This window comes from Rhinolophus hipposideros, assembly GCF_964194185.1.
Source record: "Rhinolophus hipposideros genome assembly, chromosome: 11".
In the NCBI taxonomy this organism is placed as follows: Eukaryota; Metazoa; Chordata; class Mammalia; order Chiroptera; family Rhinolophidae; genus Rhinolophus; species Rhinolophus hipposideros.
The window spans coordinates 51286009-51311600 of record NC_138057.1 but is presented as its reverse complement, the minus strand read 5'-3'; the positions used below and the strand labels follow the sequence as shown (position 1 = coordinate 51311600).

The following is a 25592-nucleotide window of genomic DNA, read 5'->3' as shown; positions in this document are numbered from 1 at the left end:
TCACTCACAGCGTGGTTGTGAAGATGTAATGAGAAGAGGTCAGGGACAACACATCGTAACTGGTACAGTTGTACGCAGACGTGCCTTAGAGCACTGAATGTTGGTTTTCAGTCTCCTCTCATTCAAAGGCCTTCAGCTGCCTATAGGATATCCCTGAATGCTCTCTTGTTCCATATAACACTGTCTCCTGGTTTCTCAGCTAGGAGAGTTTCCTGGAAAGAAGCTGAGAAGCCCTCGGAACTGCTCTCTGTCATGAAAAGGTGATCTCTTGCTCTTTATGGTCTTCCAGTTCCCAGTCTGGCCTGCGATGATTTCTCTGCTCGGCCTGGGGCAAGGATGAGGAGAGAGATGGTGGCAGTGAGGGGACCAGCCCTGGTGGAGGCTGGAGCACTGGTTAAGAGGGCTGCCAGTGCAGAGGGGCATTAGACATCTCAGAAGGGAGGAGGCTCCCAGTTCTGCTCTGGGACAGGCTCACAGTGCTCCTGGAATTCAGGATTTGACCAGTGTACAATTCATTAGGCCTCTCTATGGGTTTGCACTCAGCCACAAGACAACTTATCCAGGAAACAGAATGGGTAAATAAGTCACCATTGTCATATTCTCTTTAGAGCTACACTCTTTCGAGAGCAGACCCGAACACTGCTTATATTACCTCCTCTGTCTCTGTCTTCAGATCCTGGGACAGCCCTCACCTAGGACCTTACCATCTCATCCTCTTCTCCATACCTCTAGAGAACGGGATTCTCTCCCAAGAGATTTTGTGTACACTTCATAGTCCCCAGAAAGCAGAGTTCCCACAAGGACCTCATTTTCCACAGTTTGAAATACTTACTACCAGGCTGTGCCTTTTTTAGCCCCAAAAAAGACTGAGTCCAGGTTCCACCTGGTGATGCCCCTTCAGCTAACCATTGGCTCCCCCATCCCTTGATCTCCTGGTTCAGCGTCTCAACACAAGTCAACATAGAACTCACCCCAACTCCCAGTCTCTCGTGGCCCTGTGCTCCCCGGGCTTGTAGGAGACCTTGCCCAACAAGCTCCGACCCTCAGCGCAGCACAACGTAACTTGCCACATGGCATTTCCTTAGGAAGAAAGGCAGAGGAGTAAACAGCCAGGGGGTACACACCCCAGGGTTTAACAGGACTAGAGAGGGCAGGGCTAATCTCCAGGCTACACACTTGCAAAGAGGCACATGTCACTCCATCATTAACAGTTGCCATGTTTCCCTTCGCAGCCAGAGCTGGCTTCCTCAGGAGGGGAGTGTGCGGAGGCTCCTGTGTGCCGACCTCCGCTGCCAAACCTGCAATGCCATGGCTCTGGAGATACAGCAGTTGCTGGCGGGTGAGAACACCCCGATCTCTCCCCGATCGCCAGGGCCATTGCCAGTCGCTCTGTCTTTTGAGCAGACTCTGGAGCATCATTCCACACGCTCACAACAGCCTTCACTTCCATCTGCTACTCCCACTGTGTCACAACGAACGGCCCAGAAATGCATACTCCGGTCAGCTGCCCAGTCAGCCAGCTCAGTCAGCATCCAAGATGGCTGGGCTGAACACCACCAGCGAGGACAGGCATTTCAAGGGCCAGAGGTGACCGGGGACCAAGAGATTATGTCTTCTTCGCGGCTTGAGGGACCTAGGATTCCAGTGAACCAGCAGGAGGTGGTGCAGCACAACCTCAACCTTGTCTATGGGAACCAAGGTCAGCAGCCTTTGCATTCCCAGGTGTCTCTGCTGACCCTGAACCGAGAAATCACTACCCACACACATCCGATGGCCTTGTCTATTGTCACTGTCCTGCCTGCCCACCTACCATTCCTCGGTCCTGAAGTTCTGAGACTTCTTGAGGTACATGTAAAAAAATGGATGCATTTCCAGAGGTGGGGGCTGCCCAGACGTGTGGAGGAGTCCTTGAGGCAGCTTATGCCAAACCCACCATTGGTTTACCAACCTGTAAATAACCAACCAGTTTCTTTCATCCAGAATGATACTTCTGAGTTCTCTGGAGAGACATTTGGGACCGTTTCCTACCAGACTTGGGGTTCGTGTGTGGCTGGCCAGACTACCCAGATATTCTGGGTTTCTGAATGGTCCCTTATAGACCCAATACAAACACACCACTACGAGCAAAACCCAAATCATGTGTCTCTAGCCTTGCCCTCGCCAGCCCTTCAAGACTTTAGTGGCCTCTGTCCACTTCCTGGGCAGCGGCAGGCTAATGACTCAGTGGGCCATTTGCAGCAGAAATACAGCCAGCTGTTCTGTGGCCTCCCTTCTCTGCACAGTGAGTCCCTGGTTGACACCTTCTTGGGCTCTCAAAGCCTCTCGACGAATGGGAGCTTGTCCAAGCTCCCCTTGAAGGACTCTTTTCTCTCCAAGGAACTCTCCTTCCTTCCTCGGGTGCCTACAAATCCACCGCAGTCAACCCCACCCTCTTCTCCATCGTTGCCGAATTGGGTCACTCCGTCGGGACACCAACAAGGTCAGACCAATGTCCCTTTTCTGACTCCGGCAGAGTGTGAAGCCTTGGAGTGGCACCTGATGCAGAGGCAGCTCCAGCTTCAGTGGGGTTTGCCAGCTGTTTTCCAGAGACCTCAGCACAGCCAGAGCCCCGTGCAGTGTAAGCCTTGTGACAAAGCCCAGTCTCCTGAGACTGGGAAAACTTTCTGGCCGGGAAAGCCCACCTCTGACCTCACAAAGAAACTACTCTTTCCGGAGCACGACCGGAGGCCGCTGGAATTCCACCTCCAGAGGCAGTTGATTCACCATCGCTGGGGCCTGCCCCAGAAGATCCAGCAGTCCTTTCAGTTGCTCCTGTCCCCTGCTCACCAGCAGACTCTGTCCTGGAGCAGTGCAGCCCTAGCCAATGTGAGTGTTCCCCAGCCCTCAGCCCTAGAAGACACTGGTTCCGGTGACCCTTTCTCACCCTTTGAGTACCCAGTGTCAGTCCCCATGCCACCCTTGTTAGACCAGGCCAAGGCAATTCTGCAGAGCCACATCACCTCCAAATGTGGGCAGATTCACGAGGACAAAATTCCTGTCCATGTTTGTAAGTCTCGGGAGTACATCATTCCTGAGGGTCTAGAAGAGGCTCCTTTCACCTGCATCCCAGAAAGCAAGCCCCTGGATCTACAGGCAGCAACTGACCCTGACCTACAACGGAAAGTTATGTCCTGGATGCCAACAGTCCTTGACCAGCAGCAACAGGCCTCCCCAGATGCCGTCATTGAACATCCTAAGCTGCCTCAAGTCCTGACCAAGACAGCCATTGAAAAACTAGAGACGACTTTGAGGCACAAGTATCTGGCCTTCTTGTCAGGGCTGCCTGCTCTTTATTATGTGGCCCTCTCCAAGGCGATGGCCCCAGAAACCACGACCAAAGCACTCATCACAGAGGTGGTGCCAGAGCCTGTCGATAGCCTAACAGAACCTCTGCCTCAGATGATCTCGTGTGAAGAGCAGTACCTAAGTCCTGAGCCATGCTTTCAAGATGCCAGCGAGACTTGTGCAGACAGTGCAGATGAGTTCCAGGCTGAAGTGCAGGTGGAGGGAACGCTCGAGATGGAGCCTCTAGAAAGCCAGACACAGCCTGCCTGCCCCTACTCACTCAAGAAACCCGTCTTGGCAAAACTCAATTTCCACCTGAGAAAGAAGACTCTAGAGACGCAATGGGGGATACCCATAAAGGCACGGGAGTCCAGGGAACAAGCTGTAGCCATCGCAGAGAACACATCCTCTCAGGAGTCTCTTGGGAACATAAACAACCAAGGAAAAACATTGTGCCAGGAACTCCGCAGCCCACCAGGCATTCCTTGTGCCCCAGGTCCAGAATGGCTCCACCTTAAAGAACAGCTGGCCTTTGAGTTAAAGGCAGCGCATCAGACCCAGAAGCAACCTAGGCCCGGGGCAGAACCCTATGGTTCTGCTCATTCACCTTCCCCGATCTCACAACCCCATGCGGACATGACAGGGGCCCAGGTGCTTTGCGTTCAGCTGGAGGTAGGTGTGAACAACCCCAGCCTGGAGGAGTCCTGGAGCCCTGCGCCCCAGAGCCCTGGCAAGAGCAAGGACTCAGCCCAAGACCCCACACTGGCAGAAAAGAGACAGGACCCAGGGAAACTCAAATCAGCAGGGGGCCGCGGGGAAGGAGATGCAGGGTTTGCGCTCTCCTCAACTAGGGAGAAAAGCCATCCTGTTACAGCCCGGAGGCCAGAAGGGATACTTCTGAACAGGACACCCCATGGCCCCCAGCGACGAAAACATAGCTTTCACCGTGATGCTCCTTGTCAACACAGTCCCCAGAACTGCTCTCAGCCTAAGCTCCCACAGCCACGTACAGGAGTCCCTGGGATGCGAACATCGAAGAAGAATGACTTGCAAGACAGTCAAACCAGAATTAATGTCATCCTCAAACCAGCAGGGATTCGTCAGAATGCCCAGCCTGGGGGCTCCCAGGCGTCACAGAACCAGTCCTTCCCGGGCCCACTCATCCAGCCTAAGCCACTGCAGGGCCAAACTTGGCAAGGTCAAGTTTGTCAGGGGCAGCTGATGCCAGCGCCTACTCACAAGAGACCCAGCCTTCCAGAATCGGGCTTGAGAAATAAGATGAAATCCTTTCTGCACTGTGTTAACCTTAAGACAAAAGGCACAGGGTACAAGGAATCCATGTTCTCGACAGCTGAGCAAGTTGTCTTTCCAGCCAGCACCAGGAAAGAAAATGTAGACAAGAGGCTGGCTCCAGCCAAAAGTCCCATGGGGCGAGCTAAGACAGAGAAAACAAGAGGGGACTCCAAGGCCCAATCTCCCCCCACTGAGAAGCAGGTGAGCCTAGCCTTGGATGGCCCCCATTTCCCAGAGAGTAAGCTCCGGCACCGCTCCCTCTCCCATCAGCTGCACTCTGCCTCCGTCCTGGGCCCCCCTCGCGACCGCCCTCAGCACTGTCCTCGACTGACCTGTGCCGCCAGCCATAGAGCCCACCCTAACTCTCAACTCTCACCTCCACGGGAAGCACTGGTCTGCTCAAAAAGCCCCAGCACAATCAAAAGTCTTTGTAGGCTCCCCAGCGTCTGCAGCCCTTGAAGAGGACTGCTACTGTCATTGTCATTCATGTGCAGGTGGGTCAGAACGCCACCCAAAATATAGTCTATATCTCTATGCAGAGTCGTCTGTCTGCTCCTTCTCTCCACAGTGGTGTTTTGAGGGATGCTAAACTGTCCTTCCTATCTAGGGAAGGAGCTTTAACACACACTTAAGCTGGCTCAGCATTGCGCCCAGCTCCTCCCCGGACAGTGAATTAAGGGACTTGAGCAGAGCAGGAAGGCCTTTGTGTAAGGTGCATCGAAGGTAAAGGTCACACTTGAATTCTGTCATGGCTTCCCACGGTATCCTTGGGCCCAGAGCAGTAATGTGGACATGAGATAGTCCTGACAAGAAGGAGTGGCCAGGGATCCCACAGGCATAATTCTTTGATGACTTCTGTACGTGGCCACATCTGGAGGGGAGCCATTTAGAGGAGTGCCACAGTGCTCCATCCTCGAGGAGGTACTCTGTGTTTATCAAAAGCACATAACTAATGTGACAGAATGGCAACAGCAAATGACAGAATCTCCCCTTCTCTGCTCCCTGTTGGTTATTGGTTAGATCTTTCTGGAAAACTTATCTGGGAGGCTGCTATAGCTCTCTTGCCTGTATCCTATCCTACCTCCACTGCCTATCAGCTGCATGGAATGAGTGAGTCCTGGAATGAAGATCACAGTAGGACATGGAAAGGGATCTGTCTCCCACCTCCAAGTGCAGAGAGAGGGGGCGGGGAGGGTAGCATGTAGGTGGAGGGCTGAGTATTTGAGGCAGAAACTGACATGTTCCTGACCAGGGCATGTAAGGGAACAAAGGCAATTTGATTTGCACTCTAAAGAACCTAGAGCCAGGAAGCCAACCCAACATCCAATTGCTTTGGCGGGGAATAATTAAATCTGAGCTTCAGTCTGCTTGCCCATAGTGTAATAAAGGGATATGAGTTCTGGGAAAGAATCACAAACACAAGGGGTTTTCTGAACATATCTTAGCTTGTCAAGTTACCGCCAGCAGCTTGTACCTGGCTCTCATTTCTATGCCACATACACCTGGCATCCTTCTTCACTTTATTCCTTTCTACCAGCCTTGCCTCCTTGAATATTCATATAGTATATGTGTATATTTCTATGTATATGATATGGTGTTAACCTCAATGAGCTGTGTCTCTCCCAGAATCTTCCCTTAGAATCTGACTCCTGTCCTTTTCCCAACCAAAGGCATACCAGCTGCAGCCTTGGTTCCTGTCATCCTTCACCATTTCTTCATTAATGTCCCACCACATTTCAGAAAGCACCAGAACCACACACTTTGACTGTCAAAAGAAAACTTTAAAGGCTTTTGGAAAGTTTCCTTTTTCGTTAACCAAATAGAGAAAGTGACCAGGAATCTAGAATTAAGTGGTACACATGAATTCTAACACAAGATAAGCTGCTCAGAACTGAAGCGAGACTGTAGCTCCTTTGCATCTCTCTGGGAATTTCCAAACTGCCTATTTAAGAGAAATCTCTGTTTATCATTAATGGAAATATAATATGAAATTCTCTGAAACCTTTGGTATGAAATGAAGAAACCCAAGAGGGAGGCTGAGAGGCAAGCTGAGATCTGTAAGCAGCTGCTAAGAAACGTAAACCCCTTCAAACTATATCTTGTTTACACACTCCTTCACACACAGACTAAATGAAATTTTTCATACAGACCTGTTTTAGGAGGCCTCTCGAATAACTTGCCACACTGAGGCATAACTAGAACTTTTTCCTGATTTCTGTTCAGAAAACGCTCTATGCTCTCCCATCTCCCAACCCCTAGCACCGTCACCTAATAGGTGACCTACCACCTGCAGCAACCTCTGTAGCCCTGGCTGCAGAGTGGATTGCTTAATGGTGGCCATTATACTCATATTCCCTTGACCTATGGAAGAGGCATCATTGGACACTGTCCTACCTTCTCCTGTTCACTGGGTAAAGGCAGGTATTGGTCTCCCTGGAAGGAAGATTGAAATGCCAGGCCCTTCAGGAGTCCATGGCAGAAAGTATAGCTCCAGGCTGTGCTTGTTTCTCTCAGTGTAAGCTTAAGTATCAGTAAAACATTTGGGTCATTTTTGGAAGGAAACTTCTGGCTGAAATGGCCAGAGAATGATTTCAGAGAAAGATGATAAACATGAACAAAGGGCAGAAAAATTCCATCAAAAAAAATTACAAAATGTTCTCGAGCATGTGTTTTTATGATTTTCAGGTCAAGTGTGTGACCCTTGGAGAGGATGTAGATTTTAAGGTCAAAATCACAAGGATGGAATGTGGGAAAAAATCATCAGAGTTAGAATCCTAACTCTGACATTTGATAAGTTACTTAACATGTCCGAGCCCCAGTTTCTTCATCTGCGAGATTGGAATAACTGTACATCCATATCCCAAACCTCAATTACTATTAATGTACTGGTGCTAGTCTTTCCTCTGAGTTCCAATTGTAGAGCCAGTAGCTGGGGGGAAGCTCCATTTTGGTCCAAAGACAATGCAAATTAATTCAAAATTTCCAAACACCCTCTACGCCATCAAATTATTTTCCAAAGTCAGGGAATGGTATCACTATACATCCACTTTTTTTGCTCAAACCACACATCAAGTCAATCACTGGGTTCTAATTTTATCTTTCGTGTTGCCCCTTTTCCTCTATTTTTACTGCCTCTGATTATAGTTTAGTTTCTCATCCTTTCTTTTCTGAATAATTACTATAGTGTTTCATATACCTAGGGATTAGGATAGTGGTTGACACATAGTAATATGTTAAAAATACTTGAATCCAAGCTCTGGACTGAGGAGGCAGATAAATTATTACATCAGGTGTGATGAGTGCTATGGTGTGTGGGGTCCTGACACAGGAAGAAGTATTTAGCTGCCACGGAGGACCCTAGGGTCACATAAAAGAGTCACAATAAAAATGACCTTGAGTGGCATCTTGCATTTAACAATTAAAACATTTGAGTATTTACTATGTTCCAGGAACTAGGCCAGACAAGTCATGAAGCCATTGGCCTTACCTTTATGGAGATGGTTATCTTCTGGGGTAGACAGTCTCAAGTCTGCCCAAATTGTCTAAATGTATACACTTGGATGTCCAATATTCATCTCAAAAGTGAACTTTTGATTCTCTATTCCCTCCCCCACCACCCAATCATGCACACCAAACCTGTTCCCACCACAGTATTTCCCACATCAGTTAGTGGCACCTCACTCTTGCCTGTTGTTCAGGCCAAAAACATTGCTGTCATCCTTGCTGTTTTATCTCTAACAGTCCACATCCAATTCATCAGAAACTCCTGCTGTTTCGACTTCAATATGAATTCAGAACATGACTACTCACTACCTCTGCTGTTATAATTATTGCAACAACATGAGTACACTCCCTGCTTCTTGAGACTATACCCCCAATACAGAAGCCTGATGGTTTTCAGGGAGGGTCCTGGCTACAGATGATTGCTTGACTGACTGACTGACTGACTGATTGATTGATTGATTGATTGATGTAAAATCATAGGATTAAGAAGGGGATGAGTGTAAATGAAGGAGAGATCTAAGGACTGGGCTCTGGGACTCTTCAACGTTAAGAAATTGGGAAGAAAATGATGAACCAACAAGCTGAGACTGAGAAGTAGTAGCCAGGGAGGAAGGAGGAAAATCAGGAGAGTGTATTATACTGGAAGCCAAGAGAGGAAAGTTTTGCAAGGAGAAAGTGAGCAACTGCATGAAAAGTTGTAAATCAGCTAAACAATATGGGGATGCAAAATTGATTAGATTTAGCAAGACAGTAATCATGGCGTTGAGAAGAACTGACTCAGGTGAGTGAGGGAGGTGTAGGTATGACTAGAGGAGATTCTAAAGAGAATGAAAGGAGAGTGATTGGTGATAGAAAGTGTAATCAATTCCAAAAAGGTGAAGAAACATGAGGAAATATCTGTAGAAGGAAGTGGGACGCTGAGAGGGTTTTCTTTGTTGTTTTTGGGGGGTGTTTTTTGCTTTGTTTTTTAAGGTAAGAAACCTAGCATGCTGGATGTTGCTGAAAATGATGCAGTCAGGAAGGATAAACTGATGCTGTAAGAGCAAGGTGAGAACTGCTGGAGCAATAGGGTATAGAGGAGATGGGATGGGAGTGAATGCCCAAGTCTAGGGGATGGCCTTGTCTAAAAGCACAGACACGTCACTGCTGGCTAGTAGAAAGAAGACAGAATAAATGAGGGAGGACTTTTTAACTTTGAGGAAAGGTGAACAAAAAACTAAAAGGGTGAGTGAGGAGCTGGGAGGGAACCAAGTCTGTGGGTGGAGAAAGGAATATGGAGAACAAAAGCCGAAAGCCAGAACATTGGATGGATTCTGGAAGTTACCATGGCAAATTACTATTAGAGTCTAAGAAGTAGGTATCCAATTAAAAGTCCAGATGGGCATAAAAAGGGTTAATGTATCTGATCACGTGTGTGAAGCAGGTGCTCTTTGAGTAGCAAGAGATTGCAGAGATGTTCTAGATCCATGGAGCCTAGAGACAGAGAAAAAGGGCAAGTGTGGTATCCTAGTGTTCAACAAAGGACAATGGAGTCTGAGAAATAGGAGGAGAGATCTGGGAAGCAGACAGACAAAAGGCTGCCCTGAGGATGCGATGGACCTCTGTTTTGGACCCCCCATATCTCTCAGAAGGTGGCACCTCTGCATTCCCACCTTCTGACCTACAGCACAGGAGCCAAGAGCTGGAGGAAGCACAGGAAGTGCTGATGCTTCTTGATGATGTGCTACAGGGGACAGTGGGATGTCCCTGCCGCCCTGACTCCTAAGGAAATCCAGGATGACGCAACATCCCATCAAACCAGGAGGAGATGGTGGCAGGACTCTCTTCCTCTCCTAGGACCCCACACTTAGCACAATGCGTCCACTGCCAGCAGGACGGGAAGAAGCAAGAACGTGTCCCTCTGAATGATGATTCCGTGTCTAAGGGATGAAGGCCCAGCCCCTACCGTGGACTCCAGGGTGATGAGACTCACAGCTCGAGCCTGCTGAGCCAACACCTTCCATGTGTTTTCCTAAAACATCCACAAAGATCATAGAAGGTCTTGTGACAGACACATCCTCCCTGCCTGGTGGGAATTGGGCAGAAAGCCAAGGAGATGACATTAAAGGCCCAGAATGAAGGGAATGACCCAGAAAGGTCCCAGCAGCATCAGGTGTAAGGCAGAGGTTACTGTGCACACATCCTAGCTTACATGCCTTCCCATGGTCCTCCATAGGCTCCTATCTCCCCCGGAGCAGCATGAGTTCACAGTGCTGACCAAAGTCCAGTAACAAAGGGTTGGGACAGAGAGATGAGCTAGAACCAAGACCTTCAGGATTCTTAATTCTCAGCAACTCAAGAGCTGAGAGAAGACAGGGTCAGACCCTAGGACTACACACAGTTTGCTGTTGAGTGATGAAGCCTTGCTCATCCCATTTCATAATCCTACACAACCTTAGGCTCAAAGAGGTGAAATCAGAATTAAAAACCTCAAGGAGGGCACAAACTCAAGAACGGCTACTCCAGAATTGGTGGTAGGTGCTAGGAATATTTGAATGCTTGCTTGGGAACATTGGAGTTTCAACTCTGGCCTTCTGAAGTACCGTCATGTCCTGATGAATGGCTCTGACCTTCTGAAACCTTCCCTGGATCTCTGCAGAGGGCACTACAGGATTTCTTAGAGGGAATCCTGCAGTAGAGAAGAATGGTTTCTCCACAAATCACTTCTCCTCTTACACACTAAGTCCTAGAGGATAGGGACCATGGCTTCTTCATTTTTGTACCTTCTCGCCACAGCCCACGCAGTGAGGGCAAGGAACACAGGATGAGAACAGGAATAAGTCCCATGGAGATACTGACTCCTACACCATGTGAGAGAGGGTTGGGCCTCTGCTCTTTACCAGCCATCCAATGCCTAGTGCTCCACCGGGGCTCATGGACCCGTGGCATAGGCCACGGCTATCACAGAATTAAGGACAAAATGGTTCCTGTGTCCACTGCAGGCACAGGAAAGAAGGAAGGACGACCTTGAGTTCAGGTGGGGCTATGAGAAATGAGCACAGTGCAGGCATGTAAGACATTGGGAGACACAGAGGACCACATCCTTACCAGGTCTGGCTGGGCTTGCAGAGGACGGCCCATTCTCATCCCCAGAGACAGTGAGGCCAGGACACTGAATACTTGGTCTGGATGAGAGCATGGGGATGAAATAGGGGGCCTGGGAAGGGGCCAGAGGCAGATCTGTTTCCAGAAGGAGTGTGGGTGCTGCCAACTGACCCCCTTTCCCGCCTTGTCCTTCTGCACTGTAATTTTTCTGGATCTATGGCTAGGCGTGGGGGCTTTCCAAAGTGTATCAGTCCCAAGGTCAAGCCTGCTACTCAGGCCACAGGGGCAGGACCCTGGGCAGGCACTCAGACCCACGGGAATCCAAACGGTGGAAAAAGAAGGATAGCAGTGAATAGTACTAGCAGCTGGAGTGCATCAGGGGAGATGGGCAGGATAAAGTGAGAAGCCAGGCAGAATCTCACACACAGTCAAAGACCAATGGACACAGACAGCCAGCCATACCCATATGTAAACACAAAGGCACAATTTCAACAATGCCACTCAGAAACTAATTCAGAGTACCGAGAGACATGTCCAGGAAACACACCTTCGTAGACTCATGAACACCCTGGGTCAGAGCAGACACAGGCTTGCACACGTGCAGACGCAAAGGCAGGCTTGCACACATGCAAACAGACACAGTTCATCTTGCAGACCCACAAACACAAAGGCAGTCCAAATCCGTCCTTCAAAGCCACTCTCTTCTGTCCTTCAAAGCTTTGTAGGCCACCTCAGACCAGGCCTGTTTATCTTTCCTCTAAACTCTGGTTTGTCATTTCTGTCCTTTTTCTTGTTCTTTAATAAGGATAGTCTTAGATTTCACAGGCATACCCCTGGTCTCAACAACCTGGCTGTGTGCTGTTAAAGAATTGTCAAGGTCTGCAAGTGAATCCATTGTCCTCTTCAGCAGCCCCATCTTTCACCTACACTTCCACCCCCATCCTCATGTAAGATTGTTTTCTAGCGTACTCATGTTAGAGACTTTCCTTTCTCGCTTGATGAAGTGGACATGTTGGGAAAGCACATGTGACAGGTGACCTCTCGGAACCATGCGTGTCCCTGAGATGCTGAGGGTAGCCTCCAGCTGATATTCAGAAAAACACTGGGGCTCTTGGTCCTACAAAGAATTGCTTTCTGCCAGCAACCTGAGTGAGATTGTAAAATTCTTCCCCAGTCCAGCCACCAGATGAGAACACAGCCCAGACAATACCTTGATGTAATCATTGTGAGACCATAAGCAGAGAACCAAGCTGGACTCCTGACCCACAGAGATTGTGAGATAATAAATTGTGTGTTGTTTTAAACCACCACATTCATAGTAATTTGTCACACCGTACTAGAAAGCTAATACAATGCTGTAGCCGTGAGGATAAGAGAAGTATCTGCCAGGCAGTAACGCATATGTGGGCAGCATGGAATTTGTTTGTGTGCAAGACACATCCATTCTCTATAGAGCACCTGCTTAATATGCACTGGGATTATATACAAGGGTTAGTGAAGGCTGTTTCATAGTATGGCCTATGGAAGGAAAAGACATCTAGGGAACCACTCTCCCTCAGCTTGTTCTATAAAGATACATAGCTGTGGAGAAGCTGAAGCCCTTCTCATAGGTGGGGACCACCTCATCCTGCATGTTAAATGTGTATTGCTATATGTGCTTTCATTTGATTTTTTGTATGGGAGTGGCAGATAGTTATAAAAGGCCGAAAAATGTAACTAACAACAATCTTGTAGAACATGACATTACTAAAGCAAAGGAAAACTCTGAAATGGAAAACGACAAAGCAATCCAAATCAGTGTTTCACAGGTAGAAAAAGGCGCTCTAGGTTTTCTTTGAGTTCAGGAAGGAGAAACAATCATGACAGTTTCTACTGCTTTACATAGAGCAAGTGTTCAATAAATCTTTCTTGAAGAAATGCTGCAAAAATGACTACGGAAAGCAAAGAGCTTATTCAGCTCACAGTATCAGTAGTTTAAAGTGGACCAGAGGGGGCTGAGAAGACCTGTCCTTCAGAACTCATCTCTAGAAATTTTGTAATCACAACCTCATTATATCCACTGTTCTTCCTCAGATGTAGGACCTGAGTGGTGTGTTGGGGTTAGCAGGGATGATGATAGGTAACAAATACAACAGATATGGATGGTTTCTCTGATCACAAGACATAGGTATCAAATTTTGGAATTTAGCCAGTTTCCATACCACATTTCTTTTTTTTTTAATTATTTTTTTCAGTAACAGTTGTGTTCAATATTATTTTATATCACTTTCAAGTGTACAGCATAGTAATTAGACATTTGTATAATTTGTGTAGTGATTCCCCTGATTAGTCTAGTACCCACCTGGCACTATAGATAGTTGTTGCAACATTATTGACTATATTCTCTGTGCTGTACTTTATATCCCCATGACTATTTCGTGACTACCAGTTTGTATTTCTTAATCCATTCACCTTTTTCACTCAGCTCCCCAATCCTCCTCCCCTCTGGCAACCATCATTTTGTTCTCTGTATCTATGAGTCTGTTTCTGTTTTGTTTGTTTATTTTGTTCTTTAGATTCCACATATAAGTGAGATCACATGGCATTTGTCTTTCTCAGTCTGATTTATTTCACTTAACATAATATCCTCTAGGTCCATCCATGTTGTTACAAATGGTAAGATTTCATCATTTTTTATGGCCAAGTAATACTCCATATAAATGTACCACATCTTGTTTATCCAATCATCTATTGCTAGGCACTTGGGTTGCTTCCATATTTTGGCTATTGTAGACAGTGCTGCAGTGAACATATATATCTTTTGTTCACTGATATATAGGGATGCATATATCTTTTTTGAATTCGTGTTTTGGATTTCTTGAGATAAATACCCAGGAATGGAATTGCTGGGTCATAAGGTAGTCTTATTTTTAAATTTTTGACGAACCTCCAAACCATGTTGTATAGTGGCTGCATCATTTGCAATCTCACCAACAATGCACAGGGTTCTCCTTTCTCCTCATCCTTGTCAACACTTGTTGTTTGCTGATTTTTGATGATAGCCAACTGACAAGTGTAAGGTGATATCTCATTGTGGTTTTAATTTGCATTTCTCTGATGATTAGTGACCTTGAGAATCTTTTCATATGTCTATTGGCCATATGTATGTCCTCTTTGGAGAAATGTTTATTCAGGTCCTCTGCCGATTTTTTTTTTTAAGATTTTATTTGGGAAGGGAAACAGGACTTTATTGGGGAACAGTGTGTACTTCCAGGACTTTTTGTCAAGTCAAGTTGTTGTCCTTTCAGTCTTAGTTGTGGAGGGTGCCGTTCACCTTCAAGTTGTTGTTCTTTCAGTCTTAGTTGTGGAGGGCGCAGCTCAGCTCCAGGTCCAGTTGCCGTTGCTAGTTGCAGGGGGCGCAGCCCACCTTCCCTTGTGGGACTCGAGGAATTGAACTGGCAACCTTGTGGTTGAGAGCCCACTGGCCCATGTGGGAATTGAACCGGCAGCCTTTGGAGTTAGGAGCACGGAGCTCCAACCACCTGAGCCACAGGGCCAGCCCTCTCTGCCCATTTTTTAATTGGATTGCTTGGGGGTTTTGTTTGTTTGTTTGTTTTTGGTGTTAAGTTGTATGAGTTCTTCATAAATTTTGGATATTAACCCCTTATCAGATTTATCATTGGTGAATATCTTCTCCCATTCAGTAGGCTGTCTTTTCATTTTGTTGATGGTTTCCTTTGCTGCGCAAAAACTTTTTAGTTTGATATAGCCCCATTTGTTTATTTTTTTCTTTTGTTTCCCTTGCCCAAGAAGATAGACCAGAAAAAATATTACTAAGAGCAATATCAGAGAGTTCACTGCTTATGTTTTCCTCTACGAATTTTATAGTTTTAGGTCTTAATTAATTTTAAGTCTTACTTAATTAATTTAAGTCTTTAATTAATTTTGAGTTTATTCTCACATATGGTGTAAGAAGGTAGTCCAGTTTCATTTTTTTCTTGCATGTATCTGTTCAGTTTCCCCAACACCATTTATTGAATAGACTGTCTTTACCCCACTGTATAATCTTGCCTCCTTTGTCAAAGATTAAATGACCATATAGACATGGGTTTATTTCTGGACTCTCTATTCTGTTCCGTTGATCTATGTGTCTGTTTTTATGCTAATACAATGCTGTTTTCGTTACTATAGCTTTGTAGCATAGTTTGCTATTAGGTTACATAATACTTCCAGCTTTTTCTTTCTCAGGATTGCTGTGGCTATTCAGAGTCTTTGGTGGTTTCATATAAATCTTAGGATTATTTGTTCTAGTTCTGTGAAAAATGCCATTGGATTTTTATAAGTATTTCATTGAATCTACATATTGCTTTGGATAGTCCAGACATTTTAACGGTGTTAATTCTTCCTATCCATGAGCATGGTATATGCTTCCATTTATTTGTATCTTCTTTAAATTCTCTCTTCAATGTCTTATAATTTTCTAAGTACAGGTCTTTTACTTCTTGGATTAAATTTGTTCCTAGGTATTTTTTTTTTGATACAATTGTAAATGGGATTGTTTCTTAATTTCTCTTTCTGACAGGTCATTATAGAAGTATAAAAATGCAACTGATTTCTGAATATTAATTTTGTATCTTGCTACTTTACTAAATTCATTTATCAGTTCTAATAGTTTTTTGGTGGAATCTTTGGGGTTCTCTATAATATCACATCATTTGCAAATAATAACAGTTTTATTTCTTCCTTTCCAGTTTGGATGCCTTTTATTTCATTTTGTTACCTGACTGCTGTGGCTAGGACTTCCAGTACAATGTTGAATAGAAGTGGTGAAAGTGGACATCCTTGTCTTGTTCCTGATCTTAAGGAAAATGCTTTTAGCTTTTCACCATTGAGTATGATGTCAGCTATGGGTTTATTGTATATGGCCATTATTGTGTTGAGGTATTGTATTGTGTTCCCTCTAGTTCCACTTTGCTGAGAGTTTTTATCTTAAATGAATGCTGGATTCGGTCAAATGCTTTTTCTGCATCTATTGACATGCATCTATTGATTTTTCACTTTGTTTATGTAATATTTCATGTTAATAGATTAGCAGATATTGAACCAAACTTGCATCCCAGAAATGAATCCCACTTGATCATGATGTATGATCTTTTTAATGTATTGCTGAATTTGGTTGCTAATATTTTGTTGAGGATTTTTGTATTTTTGTTTATCAGAGATATTGGCCTATAATTTTCTTTTTTTGTAATGTCTTTGCCTGGGTTTGGAATCAGGGTAATGCTTGGGAGCTTTCCCTCTTCTTCAATTTTTTGGAATAGCTTGAAAAGGATAGGTATTAATTCTTTTTTGAATATTTGGTAAAATTCACCGATGAAGCCATTTGGTCCAGCAGTTTTGTTTGTTGGGAGTTTTTTTATTGGTTTTTTGTTTGTTTGTTTTTTGTTTTTGACAGGATTTTTTGGGGGAACAGTGTGTATTTCCAGGACTTTTTCCAAGTCAAGTTGTTGTCCTTTCAATCTTAGTTGTGGAGGGCACAGTTCAGCTCCAGGTCCAGTTGCCTTTGTTAGTTCCAGGGGGTGCAGCCCACCATCCCTTATGGGAGTCAAACTGGCAACTTTGTGGTTGAGAGCCCACGCTCCAACCAACTGAGCCATCTGGCACTCGTGCATGTGGGAATCAAACCGGCAGCCTTCGGCGTTAGGAGCACGGAGCTCCAACCACCTGAGCCACCAGGCTGACCCTGAGTTTTTTGATTGTTGATTCGATTTTGTTAGTAGTTATCAGTCTATTTCTTCTTGATTCTGTCTTGGAAGATTGTATGTTTCCAGGCTGTCCAATTTGTTAGCATATAATTGTTCACAGTATTTTCTTATAATCCTTTTTGTTTCTGTGGTGTCACATTTCACTTCTTATCTTTCATTTCTGATTTTATTTTGTTCCTCTCTCTTTTTTTCTTGATGAGTCTGGTTAAGGTTTATCAATTTTGTTCATCTTTTCAAAGAACCAGCTCTTTGTTTCATTGACATTTTATATATATATTTTTTTAGATTCTATTTTATTAATCTCCACTCTAATCTGTATTGTTTCCTTCATTCTACTCACTTTGGGCTTTCTTTTATTCTTTTTCTAGTTCCTTTAGGTGTAGGGATAGATTGTTTGAGATTTTTCCTGTTTCTTGAAGTAGGCCTATATTACTATGAATTTCCCTCTTAGGACTGCTTCTGCTGTGTCCCATAGGTTTTGGGTCATTGTGTTTTCATTATCATTTTTATCAAGGTATCCTTTAAATTCTTCCTTGATCTAGTTGTTAACCCATTTGTTGTTTAATTGCATGTTATTTAGCCTCAATATATTTGTGTGTTTTTCACTTTTCTTCTTGTAATTGATTTCTAGTTTCATACCATTGTGATCAGAGAAAATGCTTGGTATGATTTCATTCTTCTTAATTTTATTGAGACTTGTTTTATGGCCTAACGTGATCTATACTGGAAAATGTTTCATGTGCACTTGGAAACAATATATATTCTGCTGCTTTGGGGTGAAATCTTCTAAAAATATAAATTAAATCCATGTGGTTTAATGTGTCATTTAAGGTTGCTCTTTCTTTGTTGATTTTCTGTCCAGATGAAATATCCTTTGATGTCAATGGGGTGTTAAAACCCCATACTATGACTGTATTACTGTCAATCTCTCCCTTTATGTCCATCAATATTTGCCTTTTTTTTTTTGTAAAAGTCAGGTATTTTTATTTAATACATTCTAATCAAATAGTAACAGCAGTAAATAAACACTTTGAAAAATAGGCAGGTATCCCCCTACAGCTGGAAGAAAATTAAGTCAAAGTTTTCTACATGGTAGAAGGGAGACAACCACTGATGGCCATGGTTAGACAATTCAAGGACAACTTGGAAATTTCTAAAGCCATTTCCAAAAAATCCATGGCAACAGGTTGGGACACAGCTACTTCAAAGGGTAAAATGTCTGTATCTACATGGTTTTATTAACAGGGATTAAGTGGCTCCTGTAGAGCATGACATTCTTGCCTTTAGCCTTAAAGGAAAAGACAAAGTCTTTTCTGTTTGCACCAGTTTGAAATATTTCTGAAGTAAGGCTCCCTTTAAAATGGATTACTACAGTACTCATTCACGTGGGAGAGTTCATACGTGTAGTAAAAAGACAAATACAGGATTTCATGGTCACTTTTTTGGTTGATTTGGTTAATTGCATAAAATGAAGGATTAAATACAAGCATATCTGTCCAATAAAACCCCTAGCTACATCAGAATGCAAAATATAAAATGGCCTAAAATAGACTGGTCACCAGGCACATATATAAAATTGAAGTTAAGCCTGTGTCAGTTTCCTCCCCCTTCTTCAGTATTCCTACCTATTCCTACATGCTCCTACGTATGTTGAGTTCTCTACTACTAGACCTTCTACCAAAAAGAAAGGAACCTCAGCTAGGCAAGGCATTCTGATAAAATGTTACATCAGCCTTTACTTGGGACATTTGATTTTTAACTTAAAAGGATCAACTAGTCTTGGTCAGCCTTAGGAAGGGAAGCATTACTCAGGTGAAAATATTGGAGGGAACTTTAAATACTTAGCTACCTCATCACACGTTTAAATTAGATTGACTTCAGCTGTTCTTAGAATTCCGTGGTTATCCAGAGCAGTCACTCAAGTTTTGGTTCTCTCTTATATAGCTGCATTCGGAGATGCTCTATGTGAGGCATGTTTAGCAAAAGAGAAACACTTACACCTGGAATTTATATTCTTCCAAGTAATCTTTTAGTCTTGTCGGTAAAGGCAGTCCCCAGATGGTGGCCGTACATTGGTTAATGGTGAGCCTGCAGAGGTGCTGCAGAGGCGGTGCTGAGGCGTACAGCGGTTTGGGCAGATAGAGGTGAACAGCGCCGTGCCGGGGGGGGGGGGGGGGGGGGGGGGGGGGGGCTTCCGGGCCGGTCCGGTTTTCCTTGCGCATCTGAACATAGTAGTCGATCAGATGAACCACACTGTCAAATTGCTTAAGCTTGGACTTGACACATATGAGAGAGTCCAACCTGAATTTCCCATCGTGGTATTCGATTCGCAGATTAGTTGGTCCAGCTGACGTTTTAACAGATATTGTTAGTAGGTAGTCTGAATGCGAACTATCTCTAATCAAGAAAGTTTCTTCTGGTGCCTCTTTTAAGTTCTCTTTGGCTTCATTAACAGTCATACTTCCCCAGTACCAACCTGTTTGACTCAGCTCCCGCAAGGCCTTCGCCAGACGCACCAACTCCGGGTCCCCCGGGTCCCCCACTGGCTCTGCGTCCCTTCCGCGCCATTCCCGGAGGGCTCGAGGCACCGCAGGGTCTTGGAAGAAGGGTCAGCGCGGCAAAGACAGGTGGCCACCCGAGCTGGGGGTCAGAGAGGGGCACGCGTCCTTCCTGGAAGTCAGTGGGAATCCCAAAACGCGTCCCTGCGGAGTATCCAAAATGGTGGTGGAGGAGAGAGGGGTGGGGAGCTGCTGGTTCTTCTTTCCCAGGTCCCAGTGGACGGATGGCAAAGTCCCCCACAAGCGCGGTCGCCCACAGTTTGCCTGCAGCCAGCCCCGGCCCGACTTCCGCCGGCCACCGGACTGCAGGCACAGGGGGTCCCGAGGCTGTGGGCCCGGGCCCCGGCGCGCACTGTCCGCGGCCTACGCAAAGCCGGTGGCGGCGGGCAAGGAGGCTCATGCTTCAAGGGAAGCCCTAGGCTCGCGAGCCACTGCGGCGGCAAGACTCGGCAAGAGTTAAATGTCTGTCCCCGGAGCGAAGTGTGCGCGCCACTTCCCAGCTGTCGCGCCTCCCTCGCTCCCCGCCTCCCGGCTGGGTCCGCGCTCCCCGCGCGCCCAACATTTGCTTTTTAAATTTAGGTGCTCCTACATTGTTTGCGAGGGTTATATACTCTTGTTGAATTGATCCCTTTATTATTATGTAATATCTCTCTGTCTCTTGTTATAGCCTTTGTTTTAATGTCTATTTTGCCTGATATAAGTATTGCTGTCCCAGATTTTTGGTTTCTTTCTATTTTTAAGAAATATCTTTTCCATCCATTACTTTCAGCCTGTGCATGTCTTTCAATCTGAAGTGGGTCTCTTATGTGTATGGGCCTTGTTTTCTTATCCATTCAGCCACCCTATCTATGTCTTTTGATTGGAGCATTTAATCCATTTACATTTAAAGTAATTATTGATAGGTATGTAGCTATTGCTTTTTATCATTCATATTATTTTTATCTTTTTTCTTCTTCTTAAAACAGTCCCTTTAACATTTCTTGTAATACTGGTTTGGTGGTGATGAATTCCTTTAGCTTTTTTTGGCCTGGGAGCTCTTTATCTCTAGCCTCGGATTCTAAATGATAACCTTTTGGGATAGAGTAATCTTGGTGGTAGTAGGTCCTTGCTTTTCATCACTTTGAATATTTTGTGCCAATCCGTTCTGGCCTGCAAAGTTTCTGTTGAGAAATCAGCTGTCAGTCTATGGGAGCTCCCTTGTAGGTAAATAACTGCTTTTCTATTAATGCTTTTAGGATTCTCTCTTTGTCTTTAACTTTTGGCATTTTAATTATGATAAGTCTTGGTGAGGGCCTCTTTGGGTTCATCTTGTTTAGGACTCTCTGTGCTTCCTAGGCTTGTATGTCTATTTCCTTCACCATGTTAGGGAAGTTTTCAGTCATTATTTCTTCATAGATTTTCAATCTCTTGCTCTCTCTCTCTTCTTCTGGTACCCCTATGATGCAAATGGTGTTAAGCTTGGTGTTCCAAAGTTCCCTTAAACTATCCTCATTTTTTAAAATTCTTTTCTCTTTTTGCTGTTTTGATTGTTTTCCACTACTTTGTCTTCCAAATCATTGATTTGATCCTCTTCTTCATCTAATCTGCTATTGATTCCTTCTAGTGTATTCTTCATTTCAATTATTGTATTCTTTATTTCTGACTGGTTCTTTTTTATGGTTTCTATCTCTTTATTTAAGTTCTTACTGATTTCATCTATTTTTTCCCTTAAGTTCATTGAGCATCTTTATAACCAGTGTTTTAAACTCTGTGTCTGGTAGATTGTTTGCCTCCATTTTGTTTAGTTGTTTCTGGAGTTTTGTCCAGTTCTTTCATTTGGGATATGTTTGTTTTCTCATTTTGGCTCCTTCCGTATATTTGTTTCTACATATTAGGTAGAGCTGCTATGTCTCTCAGTCTTGGCAGTGTGGCATTATGTAGTAGGTGTTCCTGTGGGGCCCAGTGGCACAGTCTCTCTGGTCACCTGAGCTGGGTGGTCCAGGGGTGTCCCTTGTATGGGCTGTGTGTACTCTCCTGTTGTATTAATAGTTGAGCTTTAATTGATGTTGGCACATCAGTGGGTGGGACTGACCCTCAGGTTAACTAGTTGTGAGAGCTGGCTGTGTGCAGGAGCTGTTGTGTGGGGACTGACCCCACAGAGTGGGATGCAGTTTAGCGGGGCTCTGCTGAAGAAAGAAATTGAAGAAGATACAAATAAATGGAAGCATATAACATGTTCATGGATAGGAAGAATTACCATCATTAAAATGTCTGTACTACTCATTTTAGTGCGGGTTCTGGTGCCTTCCAAGTCCACCCTTTGGGAGGGTTGTTTGTGGAGCTGATTGGGTGGTGCTCTGGTGTGATTTGAAGCTGGCTACTGAGTGTTCTAGGACCTCTTTAGAGGGGCTCTGGTTTAGGCCGAGGTCAGCTGCTACCTGTGCCTGGCCCAGGGCCACCTGATAGGTGCTACAAAGTGATCTGCAGTTGGTAGCTTCCTGTGCTTGGCTTGGAGGTGCCTGGGAGAGGCTATGCTGAAAACCAAGGCTGGCTGCCTCTAGTGCTCGGCTTGGGACTGCTTAGCAAATGGTGCAGGGTGTGCTGAGACCTGCTGCTACCTGTTTGGGGCTTGTGGACCTTTGAGGAATTTTAAGAAAGTCCGCAGTGCAGGCTGAGGCCAGCCACTTGTATGGAACCACTGCTGAAAGTGGTTCAGATTGGTGTGCTAATTAGGTGAGGCGGGGCTTCAGGGAATTACAGGGTAGGGTGAACATTGTTACTCAGGTTCATTGTTACCCAGGTTAATGGGGACTTATATTTGGCATCTGTCTGCACCTGCAGTCTGAGAGGGAGGAAGGCTTAACAAAGGAACAGTGTCACCTGATAGCACTTCTGTCCCAGAAAGAACCTCTCCAGACGTTTTCCTGAAATCAGACAATTTAGTACCTCCCTGTATGTCCTTGGTGCTTTCTGAGCTGCTGTAACTTTTCTGGAGCGTAGGGAGAGTGTTTGTGAGTAAGTCTGTGCTCAGTCTTTATAAGAAGATGCCTGGGTCTACAAAAGCCCTCCATCTCACCAGGATGGAATCCCTGCTGATTTTCACAGCCAGAATTGTAGGGACTCCTCTTCCCAGCACTGGTGCTTCAGGCTGGGGAGCGTGGTATGAGGCTGGGACCCCTCACTCCTCAGGGGGGACCTCCACAGCTGAGATATCCCTCCCATTTTTAACTTCTGTGAGTGTGGGACCAGCCCAGTTCACATCTTTGTCCCTCCTACCATTCTTGACATGGCTTCTTCCTTATATCTTTAGTTACAGGAGTTTTGTTCAGCTAGTCTTCAGGTGGTTCTCAAGGATGGTTATTATATAATTTAGTTGTACTTTTGATGAGGTCATAGGAGGAGTCAAGCACAGCATTTACATACTCTGTCATCTTGACCAGAAGCCTTACTACCTTTTTTATTATAACCATCCTAATGGGTGCAGCTATGGTCATGATTTACGTCTCTCTGATGCCTAATGATGTTGAGCATCGTTTCATATGCTTATAAACCATTTACACATGTTCTTTGAAAAAAATGTCTATTCATGTCATTTGCTCATCTTTTGTCTTTTTGTTGCTGCATTGTAGGAGTTCTTTATATATTCTGGATATTACACTCTTATCAGGTATATGATTTGCTAATATTTATCCCATTCTTTGGGTTGTCTTCACTCTGTTAATAATGTCTTTTGATGCATAAAAGTTTTCAGTTTTGATGAAGTGCAGTTTCTCTGTTTTGTTTTGTTTTTCCTTTTTTGCTTCTGATTTTGGTATCATATCTAAAAACAAGATTGCAAAATCCAAGGTGATGAAGATTTTCTCCTATTTTTTTCCTAAGAGTTTTATAGTTTAGCTCTTAAATTTATGTATTTGGTCCCAATTGGGATTCTGATAGGGATTATATTGAATCTGTAAATCAATGTAGGGAGTGTTGCCATTTTAGCAATATTAACTCTTCCAATTCCTGAGCATGAGATATCTTTCTACTTATTTATATCTACTTAAATTTCTTACTTAAATTTAAGAAGAAGTCTTACTTAAATTTCTTTCAACAATGTTCTATAGTCTCCAGAGTATAAATTTTGTACCTAATTTGTTAAATTTATTCCTAAGTATTTTATTGTTTTTTTATGCTAGTGCATATAGAATTTTCTTAATTTCAATTTTGGATTATCATGATTAACTCTTTAAAGTTCAGTTGAAGTACAACATACATATAGAAAAATATACAAACCTTAAGTATACATCTTGATGAATTAGCACAAAGTGAACATACCTACATGTCTCACTCCATAATACTCAAGAATTAGAACATCACTAGCACCTCAAAAACACCATTGTATTCCCTCCTAACCACTTCCCTCCTTCTCTTCTCCCTAAAAGTAATTTCTATTCTGATTTGTAACATCTTTATTTTTGAACTTATATAAATGGAATCATACAATATGTATTATTTTATTCAACATTATGTTAGTGAGATTTACTCATGTTGTTTCATGTAAGAGGGATTTATTCATTTTCATTATTGTATAGTAGTCCGTTATATGAATATACCACAATTTATCCATTCTACTGTTGGTGGTCAAATTTTTACTGCTTCTAGTTTGAGATTATTTTAAACAATGCTGCTTTAAACATTCAAATACATGTCTTTTGGTGAACATGTGTATGCATTTCTTTGAGGTATAAATCTAGGAGTGTAATTACTGTGTCACAGGGAAATGCATTTGACAAGCTTTAATAGATCCTGCCAAACAGTTTTCCATGGTGATTGTACCAATTTACACTCCCACCAGGTGTACCAATTTACATCCCCTCTTTGTGTCTTTTTAAAGAAAGTTTTCTTATGGGAGTTTTAGTTGCTCCAGAACCTTGTTATCTCTTGACGTTGTCAACCTTTTTGATTTGTCTTTTCTGGTAGGCCCATAGTAGTATCTCATTGTGGTTTTAATTGTTTGTATTTCTGTGATTTCTAATGAGATTGAGAAACTTTTCATTTGTTTGCTGGCCATTTAGATATCTTTTTATGTGAGGTGACTGTACAAGTCTCTTACTATTTGTCTACTGGGTTTTCTGCCTTTTTCTTGTTGATTTGTAGAACTTCTTTAGATATTCTGGGTATAATCCATTTCCTGGCTAAATTATATATATGTATGTATATTGTCTTTTCCCCTTCTGTGGCTTGCCTTTTTACTCTCTTAATGGTATCTTTTTTAAAAAAAGTAAGCTATAAGAATTTTAAGAATGAGGCTATTTTCTGGTTTTTTTTTTATTAGGGAATAGTGTGTTTCTCCAGGGCCCATCAGCTCCAAGTCGTTGTCCTTCAATCTAGTTTCAGAGGGCGCAGCTCACTGGCCCATGTGGGAATTGAACCGGCAACCCTATTGTTCAGAGCTCACGCTCTAACCAACTGAGCCATCCGGCCACCCCTTGATGGTATCTTTTGATTAATAAAAGATCTTAATTTTAATTTAGTCTGATGTATCAATCTTCCTTTATGATTAGTGCTTTTTGTGTTTGTTTGTTTGTTTGTTTTAGGAGGGTGCAGCTCACAGTGGCCTATGTGGGGATCAAACCAGCAACCTTGGTGTTATCAGCACCACACTCTAATCAACTGAGCTAACCGGCCCACCCCCTTTGTGTCTTTTTAAAGAAAGTTTTCTTATTCTCAAAGTCATGAAGATATTCTTTTATGTTATATTCTAGATGCTTTCTGATTTCTTGTGACTACCCTAAAGAAACAGGATGGGCCTCCACCCAAAATTTGGCTCAAACACCAAGACTGGCAATGCCCCAGACACATATCAAAGATGATAAGTTTATTACTTACACAATTAAGGTCTCTGGAGAGAGCAGGGCAGTTCTCCAAATCAGGTCCTAAGCAAGCAAAGAAAGGTGATTGTCTTGGACTTTTTATTGTGGATTTGGTGTTGGGGCCAGGATGAGGATTCCCATGTGTAGGCAGGGCCTTGTGTGGTTTGAATCTTCTACTAGTACCAAAGGAAAGAGCAACCAGGCTTTGTTATTAGTTTGCCTAGACATGGATCACAAGAGGAAGAGAGAGT

General features: G+C 44.0%; 3 protein-coding genes across 3 annotated transcripts in view; 2 read left to right on the top strand and 1 right to left on the bottom strand.

Annotated features, from left to right (window-relative positions):
- The window catches only part of CCL21 (C-C motif chemokine ligand 21), a 122112-nt gene that overhangs the window by 71246 nt on the left and 25274 nt on the right, over positions 1-25592 (top strand). The gene's annotated exons all lie outside the window — the stretch shown is intronic.
- The window catches only part of LOC308504878 (protein SPATA31F1-like), a 99744-nt gene that overhangs the window by 71019 nt on the left and 3133 nt on the right, over positions 1-25592 (top strand). Inside the window, exons 2-3 of the mRNA XM_081066346.1 lie at positions 200-260; positions 1233-5111. Coding sequence (XP_080922472.1) covers positions 200-260; positions 1233-5076 — 3905 coding nt within the window. The 3' untranslated portion in view covers positions 5077-5111. The remainder of the gene's footprint in view (positions 1-199; positions 261-1232; positions 5112-25592) is intronic.
- On the bottom strand, positions 18944-19907 carry LOC308505034 (suppressor of cytokine signaling 2-like; the record flags this gene model as incomplete). Its single annotated transcript, XM_081066693.1, is given in 3 exon segments — positions 18944-19485; positions 19488-19589; positions 19772-19907. Coding segments are annotated over 3 exon segments (780 nt in total).